At 37.4% G+C, this 21278-nt stretch overlaps 1 protein-coding gene across 3 annotated transcripts in view; it reads right to left on the reverse strand.

Annotated features, from left to right (window-relative positions):
* Window positions 1-8873: 8873 nt before the first annotated feature.
* Window positions 8874-21278, reverse strand: part of DGKG (diacylglycerol kinase gamma) — a 103503-nt gene continuing 91098 nt past the window's right edge. For 2 of the 3 annotated variants that reach the window (XM_087933083.1, XM_026701379.2), the window contains 2 exons: window positions 20718-20778; window positions 8874-18022 (listed from right to left, as the gene is read on the reverse strand). In XM_087933083.1, coding sequence (XP_087789209.1) covers window positions 17936-18022; window positions 20718-20778 — 148 coding nt within the window. In that variant the 3' untranslated portion in view covers window positions 8874-17935. The remainder of the gene's footprint in view (window positions 18023-20717; window positions 20779-21278) is intronic. The other variant, XM_087933082.1, reaches the window with a different exon arrangement.

Genomic DNA, 21278 nt, shown 5'->3' on the forward strand with positions numbered 1-21278 from the left:
AGCCGATGGGGCCACTGCCTAGGAGTTAAGCCATTGTTTCTGTCCTTAGACTTCACAGCTGGATCTTCTAGGCACCAGACACAATTCCTGGACAAGCTTTTGGAGGGGGGGGGGAAATAATACAAATAGTCTTCCACTTACAACTGTTCACTTAGCGACCGTTCAGTTACAACGGCACTGAGAAAAGGGATTTAGGGCATAGGATGGGCTTCAAAAATGTCAGCAACTGGTTCTCCACCTGGTTGCTGGGTGGGCGTGGCCATGGTGGGTGTGGCCTAGTCCGCCTTCTGCACTGCAGAGCTGGGGCGGGGCTGTTTTCACTTTCCTCAGGCACTGGAGGCTTTCTTTGAGCCTCTAGAAGGAGGAAAATGGCCTCCCCTGGGCTCCAGAGCCTCTCTGGAGGCTGGAAACAGGCCCATTTCTGGCCTTCCGGAGCCTCCAGGAGGCCTATTTGTTCCCCCTCCCCAAGCCTCTGCATGGGCCCTGCACTTATCTCTCATCCAAAATGGGCTGCATGGAGACTCCTGGGAGGGGTAGGGTGGGTGGGTGGGGTCAGACAGGGCTTGGATTTGGTGGTCCAGCAAACCGCGCCCGAATCTTAGCTAGAGGAACCTGAACCCGGAGCAGCCCACCCCTGACTTAGGACCGTGGTTCACAATTACGACCTTTGCAGCAGCTCCATGATCATATGATCAAATTCAGACACTTTGGCAGCCGGCTCATATTTATGATGGTTGCAACATCCTGGAGTCACGTGATCAACTTTTTGGTGACCTTCTGAAAGCAAAGTCAATGGGGAAGCCAGATTCACTTAACAACCGGGTTACTAACTCATCCGCTGCAGTGGTTCACATAACAAACTTAGCAAATGTTTCACTTAACAACAGAAATTTTGGGCTCAATTATGGTTGTAAATTGAGGATTACCAGCGTTGTACAGAATCTGTTGGTGGTGGTTGTTCTTGGCTGGATGTTGATTGCCTAATGAGGTTTTTAAATTATGCTTTAAATTGTGCTTAAACTTATGGGACTGCTGAAAATTGTATCAGTTTGGTTGTCTAGAATAGAAAAATGCCATAAAGATATGTAACATAAATCTTATTGCAGAAGGGGCAGAAAGATGGCAGACAGCCAATAGAGCTCCGTACATTAATATTTAAACTTATGATGAAGCCAATGAAAATTGCTATTTTGAGTGGGTTGGACACTTGCCCATTCAGGAAGAAAATTTGAGTTTAGCTAATTGTTGATACCATGACATTTAAAATGCAGCTTTCCCTATATGAAATGGCTATATATTATAATGGCTCCTTATGGGATGGAGGTTTATCTACTCTGTTTTGAAAGATTTCATTGTTTTTTGCAGATGCTTTAAATTTTCTTAAATTATATACAGATGGTTTGGAAATTTACAGATGGACAAGTGGAATGAATATTGTGTGGTTTCATGGTCACAAAAAGATGGATATTCTATGGTGCTGGAAGGGAACTCATTCTTTGTCAATTATACAGTGGTCTGAGAATCTGACCTCTCTTTCTATATTTGAAGGAGATTTTCTGCAGAGTCTTATTTGAAAGCCTGCCTCCACCTTGAAGGTAATAATCAGAAAGGTCTCACTGGATTGGATAGCACTCAATATCACCATTGGCAATGTGACTCCAGATGTAATTCTTATATATCCTAGCCAAGAAGGCCAATAAAGGGAGGGATGAGAATTGTAATGCAAATGACACTTTATATCAAATTTTATGTCTTACAAATATCAAATCTCATCTTACTTCCATTTAGCCAAAGCAACAAAACAACTCTGCTGCCTTCACCCCCAAATACAGAGCTGAAATGTAGAAAGATTGAGACAATCCCATTTAAGAGGTAACTGTTCAATGACCAGATTCTTTATTTCACTTTTTTTAAAAAACAAGGAACCTTTAAAAAAAAGTGTGTTATTCTCTCTAAAGGATGAGTGTTAAATGCAGAGTCATGTTACCGTCATGTGACATTTTGTGACGTTTTCCCCCTTTGCAGTGCTGGGATGGGCGTGGCCTACATGTGACGCATCTGGCCCGTGGGCTGCCAGTTTGACACCTCTGTTCTAAAGTATTGCTAGTTTCATTGTGCAAATTTTATGTAACATCCCCCCCCCCAAATGTTCCTCTGGGAGGAAGAACAGTATAAGAAGAAAAATAGTGAGTAATTAAAGGTTGACATTTAATGAAAGGACTATGTTTTCTGATCAGTTCTGGTACTGAAGAATAAATGCTAAGTGTGTGTCTTTTGTACCAGGCTTTGATGGGTAAGATGAGTTCTATCTAAAACCAAAATAACTGCTGCAAGTTTGAATTTGTTTGATTCTTACAGTCTTTGATGGCTTAAAGTAACACACATAGTTAGACATCTGTTTAGGGATATTAGTCCTATAGCCAGACACAAAACATCTATGTTCAAAGGCATATATTTCATTCTATGAGATTATGGAAGCAAATAAAAGAATGAGTAGCAACATGTAGTCCTTGTGTGAATTTCCTGGAAGCATCTGCCAATCACTATGGCAATAGAATGGTGAGCCAGGTGGACTTGGCATTATTACAGCATGTTTTGCATGATTAAGCAATTATTTATGGTCACTTCCCCTTCTCGGCTTTTCTGTTTCTCATTCCCAATCTTACATGAACCATGAAGATAGCTTGAGGCTAACCTGCTGAACCATCTTCACCTATGAACCTGTCTAATCTACATAGTTAAATGTCTAGCTAATCAATAGAGTACAAAGACTGGCATTTGCTTATTGCCCCAAACTAGCCTGATTCACAGAGTTGCAAAACTCTCCTAATCTTTATTCAATGCAAAAATAGTTAAAAAGGAAAATGGTAGCATTCTCCCCATCCATGCTGGTAAAATGTTACAGGTAATCCTCATTTAGTGAATGTTCGAAGGTACAATGGCACTGAAAAAGTGACTAATGCCTGTTTTACACACTCACAACTGTTCCAGCATCCCCTTGGTCACGTGATAAAAGTTCGGACTGCTTGGCAACCAGCATGTATTTATGATGTTATGATATCTTGGGATCATTACCTTTTGCAATCTTCTGACAAGCAAAGTCAACGAGGAAGCCAGATTCATTTAACAATCATGTTACTTAATTTAAGAACTGCAGTGATTCACTCAACGATGCTGTGTCTGTGTGTCTGGAGTGTGCGTGAGTGCATGTGTATTCTCAGAATCAGTCAATGTTATCTACTTGCGTGGATCCAAAGCTGTTTTTGAACTGGTGCAATGTTCTAACATTGAGATGCCCTCAGATGAATCTTGAATGTGTGCACTTTTGGTTGACTTCTTCCTTAACTTGGCATCCTATAATTGAACTCTCAGTTATACTGTCTAGGATTTATGGACTTTGGTGTCCTACATACCGCTAGTATATAGAATCTCTACGTAGTATGGAAAATGCTGCTTTATAGTTTTTTTTAAAAATGATGGTGAAGTTTAATATCCAATGGTTTTTTTGTTTTTGTTTTTAAAAAATCATACAATCATGAAATCAAAGTGTTTCTATTCCAGCACTAATTCTGAACAAGCATCTGTTGCCTACTCACAGCCATTTCAAGATTAGCTCAAAATAGGTGTGGTGCCCATGGAAATTAGGCTGCACTGTATGTGTGGTGGCTGGAACTGCCCCTTTCAACAAAAGAGTTGCCTTGGGGCATATATTATATCCACTATACATGCAGAGTGGTTTCCCAAATACCACCTGGAATGTGATCTCTTTAGTAGCTTAACATGTTATTTCTGGACATTTAGGTTTGTAAATAATTATTCATGTCTTAGTGTATTGAGTGAACACATCCGGTTGTGTGTGTGTTTTTAAATAAACTATGGTCCAAAGAAAAAAATTGTGTAAATCTAATCTGGTTCTCTTCTGCGTGATTTCTAATACCTCAGTTCAGTGTGAGATCTGAGTCATCTCTTTGGTTACAGCAAGATAAAGCTGTCTTCAGAAAGGCCAGATGGTGAGATTGTATCTCCTAGCTTCACCCTTGAATTGCATAAGCCATAACTGCATATGCAAAAGCTGAACATATATTGACTTCTATGAGGCTGGGAATCGCAATGGCACAGCATTCCAGATAAATGGAGACCTATGTGCTGCACGTTATGTCTTGGTACCCTAGCTAGAGGGTGAGGAGGAGGAGGAGCTTAGTATTAGAATATGATATAAGGCATGGCTCCACTTTTCATCCGTGCTTTTAATCCTCTGCATTGATTACATAAGCAGGGGCTTATGCATCAACACTTTTAATGTAGCCAGCATGTTGTGAATATAAATAATACATTAGGGGAAAAAAAAGATTTTTAGAGTGTATTTCAATTTGTGTGAATCCAGATTTAAAAAAAAATACTAATGACAGACTTGGCTACAGTATGTGAATTCACACTCATACCTGAGATAAAACATTGTTTAAAATGCTGTCACCAAGTAAAAGTGCTGTGCAGAAAGACAGGAATATAGATCAGGTGTCATGCTTTGCACTCTCATCGCTAATTCAATCATATCCTCCTTGTATCAAATTGCAGCATTTTGATGCTGCAGGTCTGCTGAATCAATAAGATTGTGAAGCAACTGGCTGATTAGAATATCAGCTTTCTCACCTGGAATGAAAAAGGAATCACTTCCCCAACTGCACTAACATGGGAAAGACAATGTGAAAGTATCATTGCTGAACAATTTTATTTGATAAAACTGACACAGGGAAGAGGAGGCATGAGAAGAAAGTACAAGTTTTGGAGCTTACAAAAAAAGTGAAATCCAAGAAGAGCATAGATCTGAAGTTGGCAGGAGGAGATAAAAATTGCAGAATTCAGACTCTGCAAGTGGAGCCAAAGAGCCTAAAAGTATAGGCCCGACTAAGGGAAAGAGTAGCAAAACCATCAAGGAAAAAGTAAATGAAGCAGGTCTATCTCTCAATGATTTATTGTTCCACTTGGGTCCATGTCACTGCTTGTGTTTCCCCCACCTGACAACTATTTCATTTGTGCTTCATAAAATTTGATGAGTTCAATCTCAGCTTAAGTCACTCATATAAGCAGTTCAAATTAAAGCAGCACAGTTAAACTGCAGCAAAACTTGAATTGGAGCCAGTTCTAATTCATGTCTAGTGTCAGCTGATCTTCAGGCAGACAAGCTAGTTACAAGAGGAAGCAGAACAGCTTGTTACCAGAATGAAGAACTTTATTTACTTACCGTCTTTTTCTCTCTCCTTCCCCCATCTCACTGGAAGCTTATTTTTAATGGAACCTTGGATCTGAATATATTTTTGCACAATATGATCAACTAAAGCTTGATTAAAGAGTACGAGTATCTCCTGAAGTACCTACCTCATGTGATGAAATTAGCACATATAATTAACAGCTGCCCTTTCTTTAACATTCTTTGCCAATTTAACCACTGACCAGGTATTTCCATAATCCTTTGCTAGTGTACTTCTTGCATGCTGTCTGGAAATGGGAGTTTTAGCACATCTGGAAGATGCTAAGCTGGGAATTCTACACGGTAGATTCAGAAATCATAATCCACTCAATTCATTTTTCAGGCAGGACCCATAATAGGCAGTGACTTATGTTTTATGCTCCCTGTCAACTGACTTAAAAATGAAAGAAAAAGCAAGCCATAGGAATTGGGGAGAGACAATGAAATTATAGTAGCATCTTTTAGTCTACTGACCTCCAGATGCATTGGGATTACAGGCACTACTGAACAAGGATTTTACACTAGTTTAAAATTTGCCCCAGGCACCTTTGATCAGATTATGTTTATTATTTTTATGAGATGAGTTAGCTTTTCTTTCATTTTTTTTGCAGTGCTATTGATGGGGATTCTCTCTCTCTCTCTCTCTCTCTCTGCTTTCAATGCTCAAGTGAGCCATTCTCTTTCAAGGCAGATAACTATGTAGCCTAGTGCATTGCATCATGGCTGCTTCATTACAGCAGAGAAGAAGGAAACTCTTGACAATTTATGTTGCTATCTGCAAACAATCAAAACAGCTTAAACTTGGCTGCATTTTAAATAGCATCCCTGGATCCTGCCTGTTTAGAGAATTTATCTCCCATTTCCCTTCCTAGTTCCAGTCACGAAACAGCATGGAGTCATAGCCACAGTCAACAGCCTAAACTGATGGTGCCACATGGATTTATGACCTGGCTGTTGCATAATCTGCCCATTGTTTATTGAATAAACTATAATCTGATGAATTTGCACAACACACTAGTCAGATGCCATTCATACAACATGCTAAATTAAAACTAAACAGAATACGTTATGGTTGCATGCTCCAGTCTAGCCATAGCTATGAAACCTGAAAGAACACTTATAATTTTTGGTCTATGTTTTGGTTATCATCTGCCTTGCAGTAATATAAAGCAAGTTATTATCTGCTATCCTTTTGTATGACTCCCCCAAAGTCAGATCGTTCATGCATCATGACTGACGGATTACCATGTATGAGGACCCAGCATTCCTCTTAACACACAGGTAGTATTTTACTTTCTCATGCTAGCAGACCAGCAAATGAGTCCGGAATTATTTTTTTCTGACTCTCTTCCAACATATTCTGGCCATTGGCCAAGAAGATAATGTTCTGGTTGTTCTCCTACATTCTGGCTAGTTGGTGGAATTTTCAGAATTTAAATTTCTCTGCAGCCTATGAGGATCCAAATGTGTGGTAGACCAATGGAATGCATACCCTACCCTGCCTAAGCCTAGTTTATTAGCTGGATAGAGGGAAGAAAGCAAGCAGTTCTTTCCCTTCCATATCATGCTTTTTTCTACTGAAGCGTAGCGAGACTCCTTCGGAGGGAGGGGGGAAACTTGACTAAATATAGCACCTCTTTAAAAATGACTCTAAATTTAACACAATACTTTTCACATGGATTTTTTTTTTCTTTTGGTTTTTCTGACATGTGAGCTTTCTTGCTGCTGCCTTTTATTTCGGTTCTCCTGGAGTGAGGGAAGGCACAGCTTATTTTTAAATCAGAATTTCTGATTTATATAGCCCACAATGATTTAAATCAGATTTTGAAGATGAAATGTTCCTAAAACATGAAAATAAAAATCTATAGCTCTTGCCAAATGACATCAGTACTGGAGCTGATTTGTTTGGCCCATGCCCTTTCTCTGGATTTCAGCTTAGCCAGAATAATCTTTATAGGTATTAAAATTACTTTAAAATATATGTAAATACTTTAAAATATCTATCTGAATCTAAGGTTGTATATACTGTATAGGGGTGTATATATTCATTTATAGACACCTATGCAGCTCATATGATTACTATAATTATACTATGCTCCTCTTTTGCTTTAAAATGAAACCAGATTTTAAGTGGAAATGCATTATTCATTACATGTGGGTGTAATATTACAAAACTGTTGCATATTTTCTAGAATTAAGCATATACATTTGTCACAGCAAATTATTAAAAGATGCCTGTGTATCATGGGTTATGGTGAACATTGCATTGGCTATCTTATGTTCCATTCTTCACAGTTCTTAATCACAGATCATGGTTTCTCAATAGTTTAAAAAGTTGTCCGTACTTGGAACACTTTTAGTTTCCAGTTAGCACTAACTGTCATTTGAAACTAACACTTGCCCTTAGTTTCAAATTCTGATTGGTGTTAACTAACAATGATATGGCTTCAAACCAGCATGATACATGATATCCATTGAAAGGGGCAGTGAGAGACAGTAGCACTTACATCTAGGTTCATGACATCAATCAGAATATAGCTGGAAAGAAACCTTGGAGGTCTTCTGAGAACATTTGCACCAAGACAAATTCCTTATGTGTCCAATCACACTTGGCCAATAAAGAATTCTGTTCTGTTCTGTTCTGTTCTGTTCTGCTGTTCTAGTCTAGTCTAGTCTAGTCTAGTCCAACCCTCTGCTCAAGCAGGGGACTCTATGCCATGTGAACGTGGTTAAAAGCTAACATGTTATTGGATAGTAATACTTCCCTTTGCATTTGATGAAAGGCTACAGAAATTTAGGCCTTACAACTTCATTGGCATCCCAAAGCTCTTTCTGTGGTTTGAAAAGAATATATTGAATTTAGAAGATAGCAGGTCAAGGAAAAAAATGACTATAGGAAGTAGAAAAGGCCACTTTGGATTTATCTTGATTAAGAAAGAACAGCATATATTTTCTCTAGAAATATACAGATGCAACCTAGATGAAATTCCAAATGTGCTTCTACATGCCAGCTGCTAGGGGGAAGGCTTTCATGTCTGGATTATAGGATTTCTAGAATGTCTGGGTGATTGAGATTGGAAACAGATTAGTGGATTAAACAAGTAGCCTCCAACCTGTCAGGTTATAAATATTAGAAGATTACAGCTTCAATTGCTTTCCGTAAACTGTCATGCTGACTAGGTTTGGTCCAGGTTGGGCTCTAAAAACGCCTAGCTGTTTCTGTACTAAATGGACTCTTGAAATGGCCCAGCAGGATTTTCCATTATTCTGGTATCCTGGTATGCTACATACATGGCGTATCAAGATATATGGTACTATTATGATGGTTTTATGAAAGTAATTAGAAGGAATGTTTATGATTTTATAGATTGTATTCTGGTTTATTTTAATGTGTTAAATATTTCATTAAATTTGTACATTACTTGGATGTGCCTAACTAAAGATGTAAATGTTAATCAGAATGGATCAAACAAGCAAGTAATGTAAGCAAACCCAAACTTAGCCATATCTGCCTTATGTTATTTCTGCATATATGACTTACTGGCCCCTAGAGTAGAATGCTATCACATTGAACATTGTAAGTGATATTATTGTAGCTGCTATTCAAAGTCATTTCAAAGTCAGCCACTTTTTCATTGTTATTTTATTTGATGTAGAACTACATCAGAGAGGATTTACATAGAACCATGAGCTATGCAACAATTTCACACAATTCCATGCAGGGAACTACAAGATCAAGAAAAAAGGAGGATGAGCAGTCCATGCTCAAAGGATATACATACATATATAATGAACAGAATTATCCTGGCTGCCTGTATTCACACAGTACACTAGGAGGGGAAGTGTACATCCATTACAGCCTAAATGGAGAAAAGCATATTTTGCCTGAGTACATATCAGTCCCTCTGTTTAGGTGCATAAAATTTATTTTATGAGTTTGGGAGATGCTTGGGAAGGGTAGCTGAGTGTGATAGCTTCTGCAACATGGGAGTATTCTGTGCATATTGCTTTTGCTATCTGCACTTTTGTTCAGTTATATTCAAGTGATGAAAATATATATTATAGAATTTTTCCTCACATTTCCAAGCATAAACTGAAGTGGAACAGAAGAAATCCCACTCACTAGTTAATGAGAATGTCAGAACAAGTGTAGAATTGCTTTGAGGGAAGGAGCACAGTTTGATGGAGAGAACATGTGCTTTGTATGCGGAAAACTGTAGATCTCTGGCATCTCCAGAAACATCTTGGAAGGACTTCCCATATAAAATTCAGGACAACTTCTGCTAGTAAATATAGAAAATATTGGGCTAGATGGATCAGCAGTCTGACCAAGTATAAACTGTTTTCTGTGACCTGCATCTAAATGGGCCTCAGTAGCAAGCAAGCAATATAAAAGCATGGGTGAAGGGATAGATTCTTGGAAGCTGAGAATTCTTGGGAATGGCATTAATAGCACCTCCCTATAACATTGGTAGAACCTCCTGTGCACATAATGCCTCTTTTACTGTTATATACAATTTAAGCAATTTCTTACTTATTTTGTTGAATGTACAAAATGTTTTTACTGTAAAGTATTCTTTTTGGATTTGATACTGTAAGATGCAAATGCTCGCCCTGTGATAAGTCTGACCTGGTCCATGCTTCACTCATAGGTGCAGAGATCAACTGAACAGACAGTCAACTTGCCATAGCAGTAATAAATTATATATATTTATATAATTTATATAAATATATATAAATTATATATACTTTTTATTTAGATTAATCTCTTTAGTTGAATGGTATTTTATCTGTAATTCAGATGGAGGAGAGGTTTAATTTTTCTTTCAGAAATAGGATGCAACAGGTTAACAGGGCTATTCAATAATTCTAAAGGGTACACTGCTTGCATTTTACACTGAAATTAACACACTTAAGGAAGCTATCCATTAAAAAAAAACCTCAATATTTGGCAGAGTCCTACACAGAGTGCCAAATGGGTTAATTGGCAGTTTTTGTGCTAGATGACCATTTATCAAGGTAAATCATCAGGAATCAGTTTTGGGTAGGCAATATTCCAGCAAACACACAGGAGGGGTGGGGGACACAACAAAATGTTCAGGGGGGAAGAGCTTATAGTAGATGACCAGAGATATACTGAAGGAGAAGATGAGTTGAAATAATGGGCAATATTATCTGCCCCAAAAAATGAGAAAAGAGAAGAAGCAGGTGTGGTTTAGTAGATACAGGATTAGTATATTCTTTTGGAAGTGTGTGCCAAAAAGTTACACTTGAAACTGTCCATGTTTTGTGTTCTGTGAAATACTCTTTTACATTCCTTGGCCAAAACTCTGCAAAACTGTACAGAGAATATTCATACACAATACTCCTTCTTCCTCCTATGGCTCATTTTCTATAAAGGGCTAAATCTGCAGGTTGCCTGCAGTGTGAAACCAACCTGATGACATCCTCACTGGAGAAACAATGCCGCCTTTTCTTATGAATATTGGAGCCAAAGGGGAGCCCCATATGAATTGGACAGTGGCTGTATGCACAAGGTATTTGCAGCATTCACAGATAAATGTGGTTTGATCTCCCTATGTTTTCTGCCTGCGCTGGAGATGAAGCTGGACTAATGACTCATCACCTGAAATAACAATTTCACAGTTGGAATTCAGATCAATGACTTTCATGACAGCACAAAGCCAAATTCAGGATCCTGCTTGTAGTTTATGAACCATCTTGTCTCTAGAAATGAAACTGGAGACGTTGCTGCCCTCCCCCAACTCATTGTACTTAATTTGTTTTTATTAAGTGTGTGAGCAGCAGAAATTAAACAGGTACAATCTTCTCCACACATACATACAGGTTAATTTTTTTCCATTTTATGTAAAAAATAAAGACCTAAGACGTTACTTCGAAAAAAAAAGGCATAGCCCAGCTAGAACCTGTACTATTGCCCACAACTCCTGTTTTGATACAGGTGCTTTTATGTGGGAGTCAGTTTGAAATAAACTGTATTTACAACAAATTTGAATTTGAATTTGAATTGAATTGAAACTGACATAATTTGAATTGAAACTGACATAAAAAGCAATGTGAACGCCAAGCTTTTGCATACTAGCACTTATGAGTTCACAGATGACTCTTGGCTTATTCAGTTAACACTGGTGAAACAAAAAATAAAGCAAGGAAAAATCTGGCTTATGAATTTGCTGTGTGCCTGCTTAGCAAGAAATGGGGAAATCAAATGCATCTAACCTAGACAGGAGGGATTATTCAAATCGAGCCAGCCAGATGCAAAGCTGGAGAACTACATTCCTTTCAATTTGCCAGAGCAGGCAAATGAGGCACCTCCATCTCCTGCCGATAGGATCGTATAGCCCAGGGGTCTCCAACCTTGGCAACTTTAAGACTTGTGGACTTCAACTCCCAGAATTCCTCAGCCAGCTTTGCCTATATTCATTCCACTGTGCTATATTTACAATTCTATACTAAACCATGGTTTAATTAACCCAGTGTTGTTTGGCCTTACACAGAAAGTGAAGCCTTGTGACATACCTAGTGTGGCTTCAAACACATTAGGCATGTGTTTTTATCAAACTATAAGCCAAGCAAATTATTTTATGTTTTACAGGGGAAGAAATGGGCAGTAAGGACTAAATATATTTTCTGCTACACTGGAAGATGTTATATATTTCCTTGGTCTTCTTTGGATAGCCTACATGAACAATCCAAAGCTCTACTTACAAAAATGACATTTTTTAAAATGTTAAAGCTGCCTTTCAACAGGATCACTAAGCTGTGTTTTGTTTAACTATGGATTACTAAATAGTAGGGGATACAGAATTGCACAAAGCCACAACATTATGGCTAAGTATATAAGAGGTTTCAAGCTTGGTTTTAAATTAAAAAGGAATCTGTTTGCCAGCACTTTAGCCAAGAAATGGATGATGAGTGAGTGGAATGTCTAGATACTTTTGTTTCTAATATGATTTTGCATATGGAAACTCATACTATTACTTGATTAATAAGGGAAAAAGTAGTGTCCATTAAAACAGTATGTTTGTTAAACATGAATTGAATTTACAGATTATATTTTATCTATTTTATGCATCTTTAAAATGTCAGGCAGCATTTTAAGGACACATAGAAGCATACTGAATTTTGCTAAAACTATTGTTGAAAATAAATGCTTCAATGTCTACACAAACCTATTTGGTATGGACAGATTTTGCTCATTGTATCCAAAATCTGCTAAAGCATGTTAAAGTTGAGAAATGCTGCAATGTGTAGTTCATTAACATCTGGTGGGTTATAGTTTCATTTTTCTGTTCACCGATAGTTTGTTTTATTGAATAAACCACATCTGTTTATTGCACTAGGCTGTAAACCATGATGTGCAGCCCATAATGCCTTCATATAATATAAGAAGCCACAACAATTGGATTCACACACTGCTGTAAATTCAAATTACATCATGATTGTTATGGCTTCTTAGGAACTGTCATTGAATCTAAAGAGAGTTTGAAATTCAAACTTGTGGCTTACTTTCAGTAAAACTAGATCGGTAAGAGGGTTTGGTTTATTTACATTACTGTTGAAAATCATGATAACTAGCTACTATACTAGTGAATTGTATATGAAGGCAGAATGCACAGATTAATCACTATTATTAAGAATTGCTCTTGAGTACAAAATTTTACTAAGTCTTGCTCTGTTTACTATAAGTGAACCTACCTAGAGAATTTATCACACAATGTTTGACCATGGGATTAAGTTAATTAAAGAAATATAACTGTATATTAAACAAATTCAAAAATAAGATTAATTGAAATTGGTAACAAAAATCATCTATTTCTATTTATCATTTTCACTTAAATTTTGGCAGAAGAAGCATATATTCAATTTTTCACCAATGATCAGTTTTCTTAATTAGGACTTTCCTTTCCTCCCTCTTCTCTGAACAACTATGCTTCCCCAAATCTTCTCTGGAAGGTCATCCAAGAAGATGCAAGAGAGAAGGAATCTTTTTGGCCAGCACAATTGGTTCTTCAAATGGATGGATATAATTGGATGTACCCCTTACTTTGATTAAACCACAGTAAATCCATTAAATATAGTGACATAAGCAACATAGTCTTTAAGATAGTCACCTGGTTTTGCTCTGGGACTTAATATATCAATCTTTGCGCTGGCGGAAGAATACTCTAGCATGAAACATGTTGTTATGAAAACCAAGCCCTAACTTCCTCATTAATATGGCTGGTGTAGTGCTTACTTTAGAGAGCTAACGTGAGACTAGTTAACAAAAGGGATTGGTGGAATCTCCTGGCTTTGTTTCTTCTGTCATAAATATCCACTGATATGAAAAACATCAATAATTGCTTTTTTAATATGTGGGAGATGGGATTGGGTGGCTGACCCCAAGGGTTTAGTTACCTGGTATGTTGTCTAACTAGTATAATAGACTACTGACATGAAGATGCGATGAGCTGGGACCTGCCACTAGCAATTTTTCAAAAGAGGACTTGATTTGTGTCCCAAAAAAGTGGAAGTGCATGAATAAAGCAGGACAGAGGTCTCCTGATTGGACTTTTTCTAAGGAAGGCTAATCGATGTTCAGAAAAACCTTTACTGACAGACCGTAGACCTTAAGGGGAGGTTGTGAAAAGCACTAGGGATCTTTTTTTCTTTTCACTCTCCCAGTGATATGGCACTTCAGTTGAGAAGCACAGAAGAAGGATATGGAGTAATGAGTAAACTCCCTCTTCTAGTAATGATGCAAGGCAATTGCTGGTAGCAAATAGCCAAACAGCAACACCCAGAAATAATCTGTGGAGTATTCAAATGGTGCCCCCCTCATGAAAAAACAACAAGAACAGCCTTCCAAAATCCCTTGTTGGCAGAGTCACTGGAAAATCTGCAGTGCAGTAACTGGTGATAGAATAAGCAATACAGTTGGCAGAACTGCATCTCTTTTCTGGTCTGAATCAACCTTCTCTGCAGCACATTAAAGAGCAGGGCTAGTACTCTTTTAGAAGAGTGTTTAATTCATGTGCAGAATTCATTATACACACTTTGGAAAACATCAGTCAGACATTGCACGAGCCAATGTTCCTGTAGAAGTCTTATGTCTGGTCTTTTCTGCAGCTCAAGGGTAAGTGTCCATGGAGGGCAGTGCCCAGAACTGGAGCGGAGGCAACATCTGTAGAGCAATCTAAAGTAGCAGATCTTATCCCTGACTGCATGATCAACCACAACACAGGTAAGTGTGTGAGATGTCCACATGCATCTGGAGAAGGAAAACACTTCCATGCTGGAACAACTAGAAATAATTGTCTTAGTATAGGCTAGGAATGTGACAAAAAACATCACAAGGCCATGACATTCAAGAATATTTACCATGGAATGGGCATGCCTTGATTAGGGGGAAATGAATTCTTAATATGCTTGCTTTTCATTCTTAAATCTCACCATTTAAGGTATATTTACAACTCAGGTTTATTTGCTTAAGTCAGCTTATTTTCCCATAATAAAAATGCTGATTATAGCAGTATATGGTCTATCATAATTCTAACCCTTTTCATAAAACAAAGGTTTTCCAAATTCCCTCAGATAGGAATAACTAGTAAAACAGTTTATATTTGTGGAAATCTGCTTCACTAGCTCTCACTTTGTTCACTAATACGTTTTCATCTATAGTAAAATCACAAGAATTGTCTGTAATGTTTTGAAATGTCTAATATCTAAAATCCACATCTTTTTTGCTTTTTCATTATACTTAACATCTGGCTACAACCAAATCTCAAGGGGGACACAAAATTCCTGCTGTGCTATTTTTTTTAACTTGGCAAAGCTTTAGTCTGCAACTTCTGCGAGAGATAGTTTCTGAAGAAATTCTCCTTATTTGTTTTCTACTGTACATTCGTTAAAATGAACCAAAACCAAAGAGCAAATCAACGGCAGAAGAAAAGTATATTTAAGAAAAGAGTACGAGTTGTATTTGCATCATGGATATTTTGATCATATTGGTTAAGAACTAAAATAGAAAACGAGCAAAACATAAAAAGAGATGAAGATATTTTGGAAGCAAAGTTGCTTATAAACAGGTAAGCAGAGCAGAAAGGAAGTGGAGGTATGGAAAAAAAGAACAGAAGAAGGCAGAATTATGAATACTAATCAATGAGGTATTTTCTGATCTAGTAATAATAAATAGTACATACTCTATAGAATTGTGCCTCTCTAAGATGGATACCATAGATAAAACTCCATAAGTGGGACTCAAAAATTCCTGAGACTAAATTTCCAAATGTAAGAACAAATCTTTTCCATTATTTCTTCTACATTGTACCTCTTTCACAATCTTCATGATGCTGTCAGACATCCAAATGTATCCCAGTTGCAACCTTTCCAAAACCATAGGTATTGTAACTGCAATACAGGATGTCTATGAAACATACAGTTACTCTGTCATAGATGCCAAAGTCTCCACCGGATTTCCTAGTTCAGACAAGTTCTAAATAAAATAAAATGACTTCATTTAGAAAAACTTACATTAACAGAAAACATAGTGTATGTCCTCCTTATTTGAGCAGTTAAGTAAATAAATGGAATTGTGCCATTTATTCTTTTCAGACTTCTAACTCAGAGATGACATTCATTTGTCCTGGATTAATGTAAAAGAACATTTCATGCAACAATGAGAATTGGTGAGTATTATTTTCTTCATCTGAATTTAAAAGTATTTAAAGGAATCAGTGTTCTTAAGCCAGAATTACCAATTCAAAATCCTGAAAAGCTACCACTTTTTTTGAAGAATGGTACTGTTGCGAATGAATCAAACCTTTCTCTACTTTCATCTCTTAGCTTCTCTTGAAAAATATCTGGTGATCACACATATTGGCAATTGTGATCAAAATATCTTTCAATAATCTTGCACTTTTTTGTTATATAGAAAAAATCATGCACAGTGGAATCTAAAAAGAATAAAGAGGGATATGACATTGGCTGTCATGTTATAATATTATCTGATTGAACAATGTTAAAGTAAGAACTAGAGAATATGAGGTATTTATTTCCTAACTAAAATACATCATTTTAGTCTTTTGCATCTATGAACTAAACACACTGCACTCTAATATGTACTAATAAAAAATTTAATCCTATTGACGTCAATGGGACTTAATCCCAAAAATGTACATAGGATTGCTGGTTGGGTAGTTTTCTGTTGCAAAATCCAACGTATGGGATGAAAATTAACTAATTAGTTTGAATTCTGAGTTTGCTTACATTTTATTATCACAGGGATGTCAAACGTATGTCGTCACGGCAGCGTCACATGATGTTTCGGGACTTTTTTTCTCTTCACTAAACTGGGCGTGGCTGTGGCCAACACATGATGTGGTCGGCCCGCAGGCTGGGAGTTTGACAACCCTGTATTATAATATTAGTGGCAAATAAATGCCTACCCTAGAATTTAATGCATTAAATCCTGATCATATAGTGCTACATTAAATCCTGATCATATATTCAGATTTTGGTAGACATCTAGTATTTTCAGTTACTTAAATCAGCCCCATAATGAGATAAAATTTAAAAGGAACTCTATCTTATCTGAAACTTCCATGGAAAAGTTTTAAAATATGTGTATAAAATATTTCTGGACTGAAGTTGTAGTAATCCTATATGTGAGAAGAAAATGTAAAAACATTAACTGGACAATGGAATTAATAACAAACCTGAAGGTATCCCTACATTCGTGGAGGTTATCAACATTTAATATGACCTGAGTTTTCCTTTTCCTTCCAAAGGAAGTTCTCACTTTTAATCTTTATCTTTGCTCTAATGAATCTGGCTTCTTGGTGGCAAAATATTTGTATATTCCTGTGCCTCTGAAAGGGGACAGCTAACCAATGCCCACTTTATTTTAAAACTAAAAATTATTCCTGGAACTAGCAAGAGCCTTCTTGTTTTAGAGTTGGAGAAAAATAACATTTCTCTTCCTTTCCCTTTTCATCTCCCCCTGTGTTTTCTATACTTTCAAAAATAAATAGCATGTCTTATCAAGTTTGGTGACCCAAACAGTAGTAAAACAAAATAACACTTATCTGCTGAGAGAATTTCTTAAAAAATAAATAAGCAAAGTTTGGTTCCTTGCCAAATTTGATGCTTCAACAGTTATTTTTTTTTGGAGGGGGGTTTCTAAAGAGTTAAATAAGAAGAAAATTCCCCTTCATTCCATCTGGAAGGCAATATCAGACATGCTGCTTCCATGTCTGCTTGTTTGCTTTCTGACAAGACTGTGTAATTCAAGACGGCCCAGAACAACTCTCTTTAGAAGAGTCTCAGATTTTACCACAGGCCAACCAGAGCAGTTAGAGCTTCCGCTTCCTGGGCTGTGGTATTATGGAGGGCAAAAATCCTTCAGTGTCAATGCCATCCTGGCCAATAATATTTAGAGAAAGTGGCTATGTGTGCATGGATATATGAACCCACACTGCTATTTCAGTTTGACTGCCGAATGTCAACCATGTTATTTAATACTAAGAGTTCATAATGCTGCCTCCAGACTGATGTTTCCAAAGCAGATTCAGAAGCCAGGAATCTGGAGGGATTAAGATTTTTCTTTCCTGTAGACCTTCTCTAGAATGGAGAACTGCTGCTTCTGAAGGTTGTTCTTTACTTGATTGAAAATTAGTCTCGAGTTCAGTTTCTTCTCCTCAGGAAGAAAAAGCTGCTCTTTTGGGGAGGTCCTAACAACATTGGCACTTGGCTTTTGTGGGTTATTTTAATCTGGAAGCAAAAGGATAGAAGCCAAAGTCACAAAATCATGGAAATGAAAAGAGCTTTGGAGATAATTTAGAATAGTAAAATCCTGTGATTCATACAAAATTATAATGCAGAAAACAACAACAATAATTCTGATAGATGCTTGTCCATCTTATCTCAAATATCTCAAGCAAAGGAAAGCCTACTATAGTCTAAGGCAGTCTATTCCACCTCACACATTTATTTTTAGATGTTTCTCCTCGTATTTAGCTGAAATCTGCATCCCTTTAATTTTGACTCATTGCTTTCTCTTGTAATCTGGAAAGCTTCACTTGTTTCTCAGTTCTTCAAATGTTTAAAAATGGCATCAAATTCCTCCTTATATTTTCAACCAGTTCTCATATAATGATTAGGAGACTGCTCTTTCTAGACAGAAACTATTTCAAGGGACTATGGAAAGAACAGGGATTTTCTATTAACAGATAAGCATTAACGTTTCCCCATTGTCGATGTCTATTTATGCTAGTTTATTGCTGCTACAAGGACTGGCTCCAATAGAGGACAAGCTGTGTGAAAGAGCTAAATGAAAATAATTATTTCACACGTGTCATTTATTTGCAGAGGGAGGAAGTGGTATCTGCTGAATCTACTATGATTTAGAGCATGTAGCCTTGCTTTTTATATGACATCATTTTGCTGCAGAGTTCCCCAATCTGATGACCCGAGAATATTGCAGTAGGACGTTTATAATCTCTAGTCAGATGGCAATGTAACATTTCCCTGATTACTTGAAGCAATTGTTTTGCAGCTAGGGGGAATATCCAACTTTTCCTACAGTCACCTAAACATGGCATAAACCTTGCCAGGTGTCCTGCTCTTCTTGATCTAAAGGCCTTTTTTCCAAGACCAAAGAAAAACAGTACCAAGCAGGATCTGCCTCACAGATACACCCCCACTCCTGTTGCTTCAGGGAAAGACAGAACAAGTCTGTTTAGTTCTCTATTGCAAATTAAAAAAAAGTTTCTTATCAGGCTGAATTGGAGACAGCACGGAGACTATTCAGCCATTAAGCCTTATAAGTAGTTGTGGAGGCAGCAGAATAGGTCACCTCCACCACAGCCCAAGATACATAACAGGCTCTCCAGAAAGGCACATCTAGCATATCTTGCCTGGCCAGTCAACCATCATAAGGTGAGATCCTCAAAGCAATGAGAATGTTGGGAAGTAGCATGTGAAACAGAAATCCAAAACCTAGATATCTTCAGATTATTGGCACGATTGGCTTTAGGAAAATGTTTGCCTAAATATATACATGACTCAAATGTAATTGAATCATTATCTCCTGGAACTGGCTGGCTATTAATTCTGACACAGAAACAAAAAAAGCCCACCTGCATGGTGAATGAAAATCAATATTTCAAGAACTTTATCTTTTTTATTACTACTAACTAATGTATAGAGGCAGTCCTTGTTTAACAACTGCACATTCAATGTCTATTTAATGATCTCAATGAAGGGGACATACGATGAGTCAGCTTAGTTGTGGTCATTGCAATATGCCTGCAGTTCATTTGATTGTGATTTGAATGCTTTGCAACAAACTCACAATGACATTTGCAGCATCTCTCAGTCACATGAACATGATTTGCAACCTTTCCTGCTATCTTCCCACGAGTGAAATCAAAGGGCAATGGAATTTTTGCTGCCTATAGAAAAACATATATATGGCTCAAAATTGAACTGTGGAGAAGCCAGCAGGAAGTCAGAAGTCATGTGAGATTCTTACTTAATGATTGCATCCAGAGATGGCTGGAACTACTATCACTAAGCTGTATGTTCAGATGATGTCGAACTTTGATTGCATTCCTTAGCGATGGCAATTCTGATCCAATCACCATCATTAAGTGAGGACTAATTGTATACACAGGAATTCAAAGAGCTGTTCTTTTCAGTTGGAATACTTCTCTGCAAGATATTGTTCTGTAATACTCATTTGCACATCAGAAAGGGCAGTTAGATGTCACATATTGTTTTTCTCAGAGTCAGTTTGCTGTAATGGTTAATGCACCAGGCTAGAAGCTGGGAGACTGTGAGTTATAGTTCCTTCTTAGGTCCAAAGCTAGTTGGGTGACCCTCAGTTTTAGGAACCAGGCAATGACAAACCATATCTGGAAACCTGCCAAGAAAACTGAAAGGACTTGTTCAGGCAGTTGCCAGGAGTCCACACTGATTTGAGGGCACGCGCGCGCACACACACACACACACACACACACACACTATTGTTGTGTCTAATACAACTTCCTTTGATGTTCTGAATACACTGGATAGGCTGAAGGTACACTAATTGTATTTTTAGCTATCTTTAGCTACCAAGAGGAACAACTGCCATTGATTTCTCTCCCTTTAATTTTTTGTTATTTTCCCTTAGGGTACAAATGTGACTGTCACTGTTATGAAAAAACTTGATAATATGACATCAAAGAGATCCGAATAATCTTCCCCAAACAGTGAGTTCTTTCCTGGGATACTGTGGCTGGTTTTGTTTTATTTTTTTTCCATTTGGAATAGAAGCATTATTTTTAAAACAGTTCTTTCCTAAGTTTTGTTACTAAAATTTGGGTCTCCTCTGCAATATATTTTCCAAAGAAAATCTTCTCTGAACTTCTTGCTCTAGTAAATGAAGTCCTTTACTACCATTTTCTGTGTTTCAACTACTCACGGTACAAGGTGGTTGCATCCAAGGCTCTCCATCCACTTGCATGGGCAACAGTTTGGTTGTTCTGCAATACACAAACAGTCTTGTAAGAAGGAAAACAAGCCAGAACTGAATTCTGTTTTGCTCTAAGTTGCCAATAATGGAAAAGAGTGAAAGAGTGAAATATACAAGATGAGGCTATCTAGCTGTAGTCACTGAATCATCACCTAATGTTAAGTGTATGAATGATAAATGAACCATAATTTAATAGGATGGTTCCAATACTATGATAAAATTCACTGGCTAATTTGTAGATCAGTGTGTTGTATGAACATGGTTCTCGTTAGCGTGGTTAGGATTTCTAGGAACCAAAGAAGCAATAGCATAGGAGCACAAGAAGGCGCACTCAATTTACTTGTATTAACCCCACACCTTTATCATTCTTTGCTTAACACATCTATTATATGTGCAATTGCACATATAGAGGCAACTGTGTTTTGTCCAATATAGTCTTGAGGTATATTGAGTTTGGGTCAGGGGTGGGATTCAATTTTTTTTAACAACCAGTTCTGTGGGCGTGGCTTA

Source organism: Pseudonaja textilis, chromosome 4 (genome assembly GCF_049901715.1).
Source record: "Pseudonaja textilis isolate UNSWEBS1 chromosome 4, rPseTex1.2, whole genome shotgun sequence".
NCBI lineage: Eukaryota > Metazoa > Chordata > Lepidosauria > Squamata > Elapidae > Pseudonaja > Pseudonaja textilis.